Raw genomic sequence first — 14207 nt, forward strand, 5'->3', positions numbered from 1 at the left:
CCCAGGTTCCAGTCCAGCTGAGGTCATTCATTCCTTCCAGTTTGCCAGTGACATCACATTTCTAAATCTAGTACCTGTCAGCCATGTTTGACACAGCTGATCACTGCTGCCTCAGTGAATACTGTATCTCCTTGGTTTCAAGGACACTGCACTCTTCTGGTTTTCCTCTTAATTTTATTCACTGTTCAGTCTCAGTCTTTACTTGTTCTTCGTCTCCCCAACGTTTTAACTGGTTGGCTCCTCAGGATAACTTAGTTTTTGTACTATTTTCTTCTCAGTCTGTACTTACCTTCTTGATGATCTTATCTAGCTTCATAGCTCTTTACCTACTTATATCCTGAAATTTTCCAAATTTATGTTTCCTCCCCCTTGAACTCCAGGCACATATTTCCCCTTGCCTATGCAGTATCTCTACAGCTTTCTCAAACTTAGCGTGTCCAAAACCAAAATCTTGATCTTCCCCTTCAACCTATTCTTCTTACAGTGTTTCCCATCTTAGTAAATGACACTTCCATCCTTTTATTTGCTCATATCAGAAAACGTGAAGACATTCTTGACTTTTTCTCATACCTCACATCCAGTCTGTCAGCAAATCTTGTTGGCTCTACCTTCCAGATATAACCAGTATCCAACCACCTCTCCACTGCTGCTACCCCAATCCAAGACGCCATCATCTCTCACGTGGATTATTACTGTGATCTCCTAGTTGGCATACCTGTGACCACCTTTGCCCTTCCTATTGTTTTTAATAAGGCAGAGCAATCCCATTAAAACTTAGATCACATTATTCTTCTATTCAAAACCCTCCAGTGCCTTCCCATCTCACACAGTGAAAGCCCAAGTTTGATAGTGGCCCAGGCACCCTTTAATCACCTCTTTTGCCTCATTACCTGCTACTTTCCTCTTATTTCCTCTTCCCCAGCTACACTGGCCTCCTTGCTATACCTCGAATACCATCAGCACTCCAGGCACATCACATTCCTGCATCGCAGCCTTTGTACTTTGGAACCTTCTTACCCCAGATAGTCTGCAAGGCTTATTTCCTTTCCTCCTTCAAATTTTTGTTCAAAAGTCCTGACCCCAGCGAGGCCTTCCTTTAACACCACATTTTACACTGTAACCACCCCCACCCCCACCACCAGCAGACCCTGTTCTCCTACCCTACTCTACCTTTCTTTCCAGAGCATTTCTTACCTTCTAATATACCATATGGTCTACTTTTTTAATTGTCTTCCTCCCAACACTGAATAGAATGTAACCTTCACAAGGACAGAGAATATTGTCTTCGCAGTGCTATATCCCGCATGCCTAGAACATAGTATTGATATATAAAAAGCATTCAGTAAATATTTGATGAATGCATAAATTCAACAAACATATATCTGGTTATTATATAGCTCATTAGAAGTGACAGTATTTTTGCTAGGTTACCAGGTGAAGAAAATAATAAATAGGAAGAGGTTACTCATTATTAAGCTGTCAGACTTTCCATTAAATAGAAGTTGAAGGTGATACAGGGTTTAGCTGTGCAGATAGCTAATGTGATTTAAGATGCACAGCGTTAAAAGTCCATGGCCAGGGCTTCCCTGGTGGCACAGTGGTTAAGAATCCGCCGGCCAATGCAGGGGACACGGCTTCGAGCCCTGGTCCAGGAAGATCCCACATGCCGCGGAGCAACTAAGCCCATGCACCACAACTACTGAGCCTGCGCTCTAGAGCCTGCGAGCCACAACTACTGAAGCCTGCGCTCCTAGAGCCCGTGCTCTGCAACAAGAGAAGCCACTGCAATGAGAAGCCTGTGAACTGCAACGAAGAGTAGCCCCCGCTTGCTGCAACCAGAGAAAAGCCCGCGTGCAGCAATGAAGACCCAACGCAGCCAAAAATAATAAAATAAAGTAAAAAAAAAAAAAAAGCCAATGGCCTTCTCTTTCAAATCTATGTAGATGAGCCAAGCACTATGATGGTAAAAATATCACTGTTAAAATACAAAAGAATATTAGCCGAGACCAGATTCTAGAAACAAATAGAATACTACTAAAAAATAGGATCCTACTAAAATCTTTACTGAAAACTTTCAGGGGAAAAAAAACGAGAAATAGAGCTGTTTTGTAATATTTCCCTTCTTCAATATCTAATGAAATGACCAAAAAGTTGTTTGGAAAAAAAGCAACAAGATATACTAATTGTAGCCAAACAAGAAAAAGAGTAAAATTTTCACAACTTAAACTATATGCTTTAAAACCAGGGGTTGGCAAAGTTTAGTCCACAAGTCAACCCACCCTTCAGCCTATTTTAGTGTAGTCCACAAGCTATTTTAAAGGATTGTAAAGGACAAACAAAAACCCAAGAATACGTGACAGACTATATGTGGCCCACAAAACATAAAAAATTTCATCTGCCCGTTTATAGGAAAAGTTTGCCAGCTCCTGCGTTAAACTTTGAAAAGTGGCAAAGAGGTAGCCTGACTTTGTTCCTACCCTGTCCACACCTCTGAGGAACTGTACTAGTAATCTTGAGAATTTCCAATAATACCATCAATTCCAGAGAGTCCTGGACCTACTGATCATAAAGTAGATATAGAGACATTTAACCATAACAAAGCCCTCAGGACATGACCACCAAATTGCTCATGGTATGGGGAGAAGCAGAGGAAAAATATTACAAGGTAATGTTAGAGGGCTTCCAGAAACCTGTGGTTTAGACGTAATATACCTGGCACATAAAATGTTTTATCGGGCTTCCCTGGTGGCGCAGTGGTTGAGAGTCCGCCTGCTGATGCGGGGGACACGGGTTCGTGCCCCGGTCCGGGAGGATTCCACATGCCGCGGAGCGGCTGGGCCCGCGAGCAATGGCCGCTGAGCCTGTGCTTCCGGAGCCTGTGTTCCGCAACGGGAGGGACCATAACAGTGAGAGGCCCGCGTACCGCAAAAAAAAAAAAGTTTTATCTAGGATGGACCTAGGTACGATCATACTAAGTGACATAAGTCAGACAGAGAAGGAGACTTATCGTATGATCACTTATAGGTGGAATCTAAAAACTGATACTCCTTACCGCTGCTCCTCCCCGTTCAGTGGTGGGTCTTCATATGGTGTTTAAAGAGGTTAAGTGTACAGTTAACTCTACAGTTGTACAGTCAACACCTGGCATTGCTGAGAACTGCACTCTAGACAGATTCTGACTTTAGAGGCTTTGTGTTCCTTCCCAAATCATGCTGTCCACTGTTCCCAAAGGACCCAGCTCAAATAGCACCTTTTTCTTGAAACCTTTCCAGATTCTCCTTCCTCTTTTAACTCCACCCCACCCCCAGAAAATTCATATGATTATGCATATATATTATAGTTGTTAAAATATACTATCTTAAATGTGTATATATATATTATCTGTTCAAATTTAAGCCTTTGAGTTTTTTGAGGGTCACTCTCATATCTTCATTTTTGTAACCCTCACCACATAGTGCCTTGCCCAAGGAAAATGCTAAATGACTAAATATTATATAACAGTTAAATAAGATAAATATTTTATTTGCTGTAAAACAAGCACAAAGTTTGTACTGTATGACATTTTATAATCTTAACTGTTGGAAACTAATGGAAATATGCTTTATTGTGGAATAATTTCTATCTTGTCAGGTTTGAAACTTGACGAAAGGAATATTTTTTGTCTGAATTATTTTACTGTGGTTGTAGGTATCTGTGGAATAGATGAATTTGATAAGATGGGGAATCAACATCAAGCCTTGTTAGAAGCCATGGAACAGCAATGTATTAGTCTCGCTAAGGCTGGCGTAGTTTGCAGCCTTCCTGCAAGAACTTCCATTATTGCTGCTGCCAATCCAGTAGGAGGACACTACAATAAAGCTAAAACAGTTTCTGAGAATTTAAAGTAAGCCTCTTCAAATATTTATACTTTAGTATATTGAATGCCTATAGATATGAAGAAGATAACTGAGGACATAAATGGAAAGTTCACAGAAGTTGCAAGTTTCCAATAAATGGACAAAAATGTATTAGAACACTGCACGTTAAAACAGTGAAGTGCTGGGACCTCCACGCTCCCAATGCAGAGGGCACGGGTTCGATCCCTTATCAGGGAACTAAGATCCTGCATGCCACATGGCAAGCCCAAAATAAAATAAAAGAATAAAACAATGAAGTGCTATTGACATCTACCAGATTGGCAGATATTTTAAATATTAATCATTATTGGCAATGGGGTGGCGAAATGGGTTCTAACATACATAGTTTAGCATTTTGAAGGACAGCTTGACATGTTTATCACTATTTTAAATATATTCTGTTTGTTCCAGCCAATTCTTTTGGGAATTATACTCACAGAAATAGGCACAAGAGTGCACAAAGATATGTTGGCAGGGTGGGTCTTACGGCATTATTTATCACGCCAAAGATTGGAAATAACGTGAAGTGCCCCCATCGGTAGGGAAGTGCTTGAACTAGATAATAAGACTGTACCGTGGAAAGTAGCAATTAGGAGAATGAAGGTAGCTTTGTATGTACTGTGATAGGGGAACATGTCTGTGCTTTATGGTTAAGTGACAGGAGCACATTACACACTTATCTGTATATGTGGATCCCACTTTTTTCCAAAACCAATGTTTATATCTGGGTGTGTGTATGCTTTCTCTTCTAATTTGTTCTGTACAGGTTGGACAAAATGTATGGGGAGGGGAAAATAGCCTCAAGTGATGCATAAGTGAGAAAAAGACAAAAAGATGCCTCATGTAAAAAATTGGAACTTTAAATTCTAGTGGGAAACAAAAAGCTAATTTTCTAATATTTAATAATAAATACTTTTATTGTAGGAATGGTACATAGTAAAAAACACAATTGTACTTTTAGATCCTGGGTATTTCTGTACTACCACCAAAAAAGCCGTCTGTTAGTGTTTCTTAATAAAATGACCAAGTCCTGTAATTGGAAAGATCAGAAAGATCTTATTGAACAAGGATCCAGGGAACTTGGATCCACTAGGATGTTGGTCCAATTCTTTAACCTCTCTGGATTTCAGTTTGTTGGTCTCAAATAAAGGAGTTATCTGGTTGGTAAATTTAGAAATGACTAAGTAAAACACAGCACTTTTACTATAATGATTAATAGACATATAAATGCCCCTTTAAGAAAAAGTGGTATTTTTGCTTCTAAATGGGCTTAGGTACTTTGAGAGACTCAATGTTTTGGTGAGACAGGAAATATAAAAGATTAAGAACTACTCATCCAGATAACCTTCGATGTATCATGTAGCATTCTAGCTTACAAGTTCAATGATCCTAAATCATAGGGAGTGATATAGAACATAGAGAAGAATTTAGTGGTTTTGCTGGTGTGAGAAAAGACTGCGTCCTCAACATACCGATATAGGTACATATAAGGCTGTGCACATGTGACCTGGTGTGTCTCTGGAGTTGGTGGGTATATTGAATCCAGAAGCTATTGCTTGTTTCTTTAACCTAAAGCTTCATTTTCTTTTTTTTAAGTTCTACCTGGAACTTGATTAGTAAGCAAGTGAGTAAACAGTTTTCTAGGTTTTCTGTTTGTTTTAATTCCGATCACTGTTTCTTCTTTCTTTCACACCTTTAGAATGGGGAGTGCCCTACTATCCAGATTTGATTTAGTCTTTATCCTGTTAGACACCCCAAATGAGGATCATGATCATTTACTCTCTGAACATGTGATTGCAATAAGGGCTGGAAAGCAGAGAGCTGTTAGCAGTGCCACAGTAGCTCGTATGAATAGTCAAGATTCAAATACTTCTATACTTGAAGTGGTTTCTGATAAACCACTATCAGAAAGACTAAAGGTATGCTTCTTCTTAATCATTCAGTTCAGTTTTGTTTGAATGTCAGAGTTCAGTGTGTTGCTTGTTGTAGAGCAGTAGTATGTAAACTTTCATAGCAAATACCTTTTATATTATAATACTAGAGTTTATATAAAGTTCAGTTGAAATAATCTGAGTCAACTAGACTTAGAGCTAGAACTACAGTGTTTGGCTTATTTGGTCTATTTATCTAAACAAGTTATTTTAGCAGAAAGATTTTATTTGCTACTTATCCTTGTAATCTTGGGCCTTTTTATCATGCTTTAGGTGGTTCCTGGAGAAACAATAGATCCAATTCCCCACCAGCTATTGAGAAAGTACATTGGTTATGCTCGGCAGTATGTCTCTCCAAGGCTATCCACAGAAGCTACTCAAATTCTTCAGGATTTTTACCTTGAGCTCCGGAAACAGAGCCAGCGGTTAAATAGCTCACCAATCACTACTAGGCAGCTGGAATCTTTGATTCGTCTAACAGAGGTTCGTTGATTTTAAGTTCACATTCTTTTGGCTTAAAAAGGAAGTAGAGGGTAATAAGATTTCTCTCAATTTTCTGTGTAATGATTTGCTTTTCTTCCTACTGAGAGACATTAGAAATGGGTAGATACATTTTTTTAAAAGGGTTGTCATATACTTAACAATCAAAGTTTAACCACTTTTTTCGAAGCAGGACCAGTTACTTATGCAATGGGTTTTTTTTCCTTTAATGACACTTAGGAGACTCTTGAAGTTTGAAGATTGCTTAGGTTAACTAAGGATTTGGGAATTCAAAAGTGAGCATATGGGAACATGGAATGTGTCAAATATCTTAGGAGTATTTGATTTTATATACAACAGGTCTGTAAGTGCCTGTTTTTCTAACGGCAGTAACATCTATTCACAATTATGGAATGCTAAGAGAACTCTGGCAGTTAAAATTAACTGGATCAGAGTTTGAGCTTTTTTGCTCCTAGAATCTGAGTAACTCATCTTTGTTGTTTTAACAAAGAAGTTAGGCATGATTTCCTGAAAGTACAAGGCAAGTCTATTTCATAATCAAATCTTCTAGAATGAGCATTCAGAAAGATGTTTTTAGTAGATAAAAAATTTTTATCTACTAAAATCTATTTTAGTAGATAACAATAGATTTTAAAATGAGTGATAATTTTCATACTCAAGTTTTCAGATAATTTTTTAAAATTGTGACTTTTCATACTACAGCCCCTCTTCCCAAAAAAGTTTTGTGTAAAATGAATAAATGAAATAAACTTAGACATACTATACCTGCTCAATCAGTGTTAAATATATTTATCTTTTGTTATCTGAAGATGGTTGTTTTCTTTAAAAGGCACGAGCAAGGTTGGAATTGAGAGAGGAAGCAACCAAACAAGATGCTGAGGACATAGTTGAAATTATGAAATATAGGTAAGATTACATTTTAAATGCTGTTTTAAGTGAAATACCAGTCATCTTTCCATCTCAAATTATATATTTAACTGGGACAAGCAATATTATTTTTATTTAGCCCATTTGATCACTTATTTTCCTTGGAACAAATTGTACTTTACTGGTTTAAAATATTCCTGTGTAAATAATCTTTACATTAAAAAAAAAGGTTTTTTTGAATGGGTAATACATTCACATAGTTCTAAAATCAATTCAAAAACATACTTTGAGAAGGCTTGCCTCCATCCTGTTTACCATCCACCCTTTCTCTTTACCAGGACACCCATTACTTTCTTGTAAATAGCATATAACTTACTCTGTTCTGTACCTTTTTTTTTCAATTGAGATATAATTGACATATACCATTATTAGTTTCAGGTGTACAACATAATGATATTATATATATATGTGATATACGTATATCAAAATGATCACCACAGTAAGTCTAGGTAACATTCATCACCGCACAGTTACAATTTATTTTCTTGTGATGACAACTTTAAAGATCTCCTCTCTGGAGACTTCCCTGGTAGTCCAGTGGTTAAGACAGCTGCTAGTGCAGGGGGCGCAGGTTCCATCCCTGGTCAGGGAACTAAGATCCCACACGTTGCGTGGTGTGGCTAAAAAAAAAAAAAAAAAAAGAATTGACAGCTTATAATTTTTTATTGCTGGCCCCAGAGTAACTAACTGCCTCATAATGAATAAAATTATTAACAATTAATGACTACCAATGCTTTCGACCAATTCCTAACATATTACCCTCTATATCTTAATATCTTACTGGTTTAGCATCACACAGCACTTGAACCATCAATTTTCTCTTTTACGTGACTCACTACTAGGGTTCGAGGGGTCTTGTAGGTGAAAATTTTACCAGGCTGGCTTCATTGTGCTGGAGACCCTCCAGTTGATCATTTATAAGCAAACAGGTAGGAATTACTAGACTTTCTCATACAACATGCTGCCAGGGCTCAGTGTACCAGCATATGAAGTAAAGGAATGGCCACAAAAACCAGCTGCCTGCCTGACTTCTCGTAGGTCTAACTTCCTGGGAGACGAGACCAATAAGAAACTGAGAGTCCTAATAGAGATCCTTTTTTTCACTAGGAAAGTAAGTCACTGAACCCAACCAAAATTCTAGAAATCTTGGATTCTAAAATTTTTTCCTAATTGAAAACAAGCACCAACAACAGGGACTTCTCGTTTAATGACAAGAAGCTGCCTCTTTGCTCACAATCTTGAGTATGTGTATCTTTCTCTTTCTGTGCATTGTGCCCTTAAGTGCTTCACCTTTGGAAGTGGAGCCAAGATTGCCGCTCCTGGTTTTCTTTTCTTTTTAATGCTCTCTCGCCCTTTCTTTGGGTTTTCTGGTGCCTGGCTCTACTGAAGAGTGTCATGTGCTTCTACTTCATAGACTGTTGGCAGTCAAGCAAATCAAGGGTCAGACTACCCCAGCCACTCTCCTTCACCTGTAGCATTTGGTTTTTGAGGCTTTACCCTTTGTCACTCTCCCAAGGCCTCAGACCCCAAACTTTGCCTCAAGCAGCCAATCTGGTGTTTCTCTACAGTAAATCCACAGGTCTGTGGACAACATGGATTAGTTCTCATATCTGAGCATTATACTTAAGCAAGGTATATTATGTTCTAATTGCCTTTTCAATAAAAATACTACAGTGCTCATTTATGAATAGTTATGCATGTCTGAATACTCATGTCAGACAGTATTTACATGGGCTTTTCCTTGTGGAACTTGTATTTGTTTCTACTTCTCAAAGTTGCCTTGCTGGTAAAACTGAATTAGCATCAGGCTGTCAGTTTTCTTCAGGGCTCCTGAAAAAAGAGTTCTCATTATTAAGTGTAAATAGCACCCACATGAGATTTCCAGTTTGTTTCCCTGAATTGCTTGAGTGTTTATTAACTTTTATAAAAATTTTCAGGGAAAAAAGAGGCTAGTTTGATTCCAAATGATTGGAGTTACCTGGCATTATTTCCATGGTAGAGATCAAGACCCAGTTAAACACTTTGAGACTAGATCGTGAATTACCTGCTTTGTGATACTTAACATGCTTTCTGTTCTCAGTCTAAACTCTGAGAGAAGGAACCTTAACTGTCGCATTTACCATGTACTCCCAGGGCCCAGACTGATGCCTAGCACACAGTAGGCCCTCAGTAAATGTACTGCATTAATGGTAAGGTTGATCTTAGTAATCATTTTTCATTCATTAAATCTTCCATTTGAGAGTTTCTTTTGTTTTTGTTTTGTTTTTTGGCTGCACTGTGTGGCATGTGGGATCTTAGTTCCCTGACCAGGGATGGAACATGTGCCACCTGCAGTGGAAGCATAGAGTCTTAACCCCTAGACCACCAGGGAAGTCCCCATTTCAGAGTTTCTGTCTCCTCAACTTTTGAATGTTTGCCCTTAACGTGGTTTGGAACCTGTAAAATTACATTTTAACTGGGAAGCAGAAGCCTAAATAATAAAAATCTAAACTGTGACAATACATCACAATTATCAGAGCACATAGCTATAAAAACCACATATTTATGGGCAACAGTTCACATAAGCTTTCTCTTAGAATTGGAAATAAACTAGGAAGCAGAAGAGAACAGAGCCACCTTCAAAGGTTAAGAGATCATTGTGAGAGTTTTTTCTATTTAAGGAAAGTAACTCATATTTTACATACTTTTCTTCAAATCACAGATATGCCACTCATTAGCTGTGTAACTTTGGCAAGTCACTTAACCTTCCAAGGCTTTGTTTCTTCATCTATAAAATGGGAATAAGAATAGTCCCTAAGTCTTAGGGTTGCTGGAAGGACTAAGTAGGATAGCACATGGTAAATAAATATAATTAAGGTAAATATTAGCTATTACAATTAACATAGTAGCCTAAAGCATTTGTGATAACTGTTTTATGAGAAATAAGTATATGGTAAATTATATGGTAAAGTAGTTAATCATAAATAAGATTATACTATATATCTAGGTATAGGGGAAATCTAGGGGAAACACACATTCATCAAATTGTTTTATCAATTATTACAATCTTGGATGACTCATATTCCTATTTGTACAGTTCCTTCTCTTTCATGTGAGCTCCTGTCTATTCAGGGAACAAAATGAAGCTGTGTTTTTAGTAACCCTTTAAACTCATTCCTGTGAGCTCCTTAAAGGCAGGGATTGCACCTATTTTGTTCACCACAATAAGCCTACTGCCTCGGAAGTGACCAATGTATATTTGATTAATTAATTCCTGATTAAATAACATCTTTGCCTATGAGCCTGGCTGTGAGACTACATATGTCTCATTTATAGGCAGAGAATTCAGGCAGGGAATCAGTAACAGGGCTGGCTAATTGTATGTCTAACCAGTACTATCAGACTTCTGACTAAAATTTACTGTCAAGTACATATTTCTTTCCTTAATGATACTGTGAAAATAGGAGGAAAGCAGCAGAGAGCTGGAGTAATAGGCATATCCTTTAATATCTATCATTACTGCAACTCAGCAGAACCTTTCTAGTTCATTATCCAGAGTATTTTTCAACACCTTTTATTTGCCAGGTGCTCCACTAGGAGCTGGAACACATCTTTACCAAGTGAAGCCTAAATTTAGTATATTTAGAATTTCTTTTTTCATGAATCAAAAAGCATGTTCCAGGACTCCCCTGGTGGCGCAGTGGTCGAGAGTCCTCCTGCCGATGCAGGGGACATGGGTTCGTGCCCCAGTCCGGGAGTATCCCACATGCCGCAGAGCGGCTGGGCCCGTGAGCCATGGCCGCTGAGCCTGCGCGTCCGGAGTGCTCCGCAACTGGAGAAGCCACAGCAGTGAAAGGCCCGCGTACCGCAAAAAAAAAAAAAAAAAAAAAAAAAGAATGTTCCAGGTATTTATATTGTAGCCTATCAACTTTGTATTTTTATGCATTTCTCTTTGCAAATATAGGGAGTTTCTTAAAAGTGGTAACTGTCCAAAATATTTTTATCCCCAAACTGTTAATACATAGTGAATTACACAGTGGCCACTCAATAAATAAACATGTTTAAATCTTTGTTATGTGAGCCTCAGGGCTACTTCCACAATTTTTTTTTGTTTGTTTGTTTTTGTTTTTGCGGTACGCGGGCCTCTCACTGTTGTGGCCTCTCCCGTTGCGGGGCGCAGGCTCAGCGGCCATGGCTCACGGGCCCAGCCGCTCTGCGGCATGTGGGATCTTCCCGGACCGGGGCACAAACCCGTGTCCCTCGCATCGGCAGGCGAACTCTCAATCACTGCGCCACCAGGGAAGCCCCATATTTTTCTTCTTATAACCTGGAGGCCTGGGACAAAAATTTCTTTAGCTGTGCCACACTGGGTAACTTTGTTTTTTCTTCCTTCCCATAAGCATGTTAGGAACTTACTCTGATGAATTTGGGAACCTAGATTTTGAACGATCCCAGCATGGTTCTGGAATGAGCAACAGGTCAACAGCAAAAAGATTTATTTCCGCTCTCAACAACATTGCTGAAAGAACTTACAATAATTTATTTCAATTTCATCAACTTCGGCAGATTGCCAAAGAGCTAAACATTCAGGTATGATAAACCAAATAATTAGTAAATCTTTTTATAATAATTTCAGGAGGCCTTTATTAATATAGTAGAATATTTAAATATTAAAAGATTTGGATTAAAAGAACAGAATAGGTGTCTTTGGAGTACTTAAAAATACAGGCTTGTTTTCTTTAAGATATAAAATTAGCTGCTCAGAGCTTCAGAAAAACAGTTTTTATCTAAAATTCATACCTACTAAAGAGTTTTCAACATCTTGATAGGGGAAAACATCATAGCAAGACTCAGTTTCCATGTTTTCCTGACAATCCCTGTGGGCAAGTCATCCTTATAAATCGTTGAACCTCAGTTTTCTCATTTGTTAAATGGACATGATTCCACCTGCTCTACCTACTTAAAAGTTTTAGTGAAAATAGGTGTAATAGCACTTTAAACACATAAAACAGTTTATACAGAAAATTGCTCACTCAATTGCAAAAGTTAGTCTGATTTTTGTTTTGAAGCTAAGCTAAAACAAATATAAAAGATTCTCTGCAAACTGGAGTTATTTATTTTTAAATGTACAGCCTGTAATCCTTTTTTTTTTTTTTTTAAGAAGATGTTGGGGGGCTTCCCTGGTGGCGCAGTGGTTGAGGGTCCGCCTGCTGATGCAGGGGACACGGATTCCTGCCCCGGTCCGGGAAGATCCCACATGCCGCGGAGCGGCTGGGCCCGTGAGCCATGGCCGCTGAGCCTGCGCGTCTGGAGCCTGTGCTCCGCAACGGGAGAGGCCACAACAGTGAGAGGCCCGCGTACCGCAAAAAAAAAAAAAAGAAGATGTTGGGGGTAGGAGTTTATTAATTAATTAATTTATTTTTGCTGTGTTGGGTCTTCGTTTCTGTGCGAGGGCTTTCTCTAGTTGTGGCAAGCCAGGGCCACTCTTCATCGCGGTGCGCGGGCCTCTCACTATCGCGGCCTCTATTGTTGCGGAGCACAGGCTCCAGACGCGCAGGCTCAGTAGTTGTGGCTCACGGGCCTAGTTGCTCCGCAACATGTGGGATCCTCCCAGATCAGGGCTCAAACCCGTGTCCCCTGCATTAGCAGGCAGATTCTTAACCACTGCGCCACTAGGGAAGCCCCACTGGAGTTATTTTTGACTAGCTAGGCATTATAGAATCCAAGGTTTATATGTAGGCAGTTTTTTCTGTAAGAAGTACAAATAATTTTATTTGCATAAGAAACGACAATTGTATATTACTGTTTGAGAGATTCATTTTAAAAATCATATTTTTGTATATTACTTAATGAGCTAATAACTCTTTTGATATTTTCTTCCAGGTAGCTGATTTTGAAAGTTTTATTGGATCACTAAATGACCAAGGTTACCTCTTGAAAAAAGGCCCAAAGGTTTACCAGCTTCAAACTATGTAAAAGAGCTACCAAGCCAGGCCCTCCTGGGTTTATTATGAAGAATATGCACCCAAAAAAAAAAAAAAAAAAGTTATCTGAAAAATAACATCCCAAAAGTAATGCAATAGGAAAAGAGTGTTGAACTAATTTAAGAAGTGATAAAGTCATGTGTTAATTTTTTACTTCTCCAAAAGGCTAAAAATAAATTGTTTATATTTTATCTAAATGATGTAATTAGAAATTATTTATAGTTTTATTTTTGACTTGTCTTTCATTCTTATAAATATTTCATAGTCTTGCATATCACATGTGCATCTGGGTAAGCATTTACAAAGTTACATTTAAATGTTTAAATAGTTCTGACACACAAAATTGAATATCTTTTAGAAATAAATTGAAACCAACTTTCAATTCCCAAAAAATTTGGAATTTTTTTTTTTCTTGCAGTACGCGGGCCTCTCACTGTTGTGGCCTCTCCCGTTGCGGAGCACAGGCTCCGGACGCACAGGTTCAGCGGCCATGGTTTACGGGCCCAGCCGCTCCGCGGCATATGGGATCTTCCCGGACCGGGGCACAAACTCGTGTCCTCTGCATCGACAGGTGGACTCTCAACCACTGCGCCACCAGGGAAGCCCATAATTTGGAAATTTTTATATTGACTTTTTTTTGACTTTGGTTTATAACATTATATAAGTCTCATGTATATAATATTACAATTAGACTTCTGTATATACTACTGCAAGCTTACCAAAAGTCTAGTTTCCATCCTTATATTGACATACTAAGCTTAACATCTTAGCTACTGAAAAAAATTTTAAATAAATAGCTGTGCGAGACTAATAGTTTTTTCAAAGTATATTTTATTTATTTATTTATATTTTTTTTTAGTTGGTTTTTTTTGGCCATGCTGTACATCTTGCGGGATCTTAGTTACCCTACCAGGGATCAAACTCATGCCCCCTGCAGTGGAAGCGTGGAGTCTTAACCACTGACCACTGGACTGCCAGGGATATCTGTT

The 14207-nt window shown here is 38.6% G+C and overlaps 1 protein-coding gene across 5 annotated transcripts in view; it reads left to right on the plus strand.

Moving 5' to 3' along the window:
• MCM8 (minichromosome maintenance 8 homologous recombination repair factor) overlaps window positions 1–13380 on the plus strand; it is a 41345-nt gene extending 27965 nt beyond the window's left edge. For 3 of the 5 annotated variants that reach the window (XM_079944495.1, XM_079944497.1, XM_079944496.1), the window contains 6 exons: window positions 3688–3883; window positions 5596–5815; window positions 6101–6310; window positions 7158–7234; window positions 11635–11824; window positions 13118–13380. In XM_079944495.1, coding sequence (XP_079800621.1) covers window positions 3688–3883; window positions 5596–5815; window positions 6101–6310; window positions 7158–7234; window positions 11635–11824; window positions 13118–13210 — 986 coding nt within the window. In that variant the 3' untranslated portion in view covers window positions 13211–13380. Of the gene's footprint in view, window positions 1–3687; window positions 3884–5595; window positions 5816–6100; window positions 6311–7137; window positions 7235–11634; window positions 11825–13117 lie in introns of those variants that run through there. The other 2 variants (XR_013831556.1, XM_079944498.1) reach the window with 2 other exon arrangements.
• The last annotated feature ends 827 nt before the right edge of the window (window positions 13381–14207 follow it).

This window comes from Stenella coeruleoalba, assembly GCF_951394435.1.
Source record: "Stenella coeruleoalba genome assembly, chromosome: 15".
Taxonomy (NCBI): domain Eukaryota; kingdom Metazoa; phylum Chordata; class Mammalia; order Artiodactyla; family Delphinidae; genus Stenella; species Stenella coeruleoalba.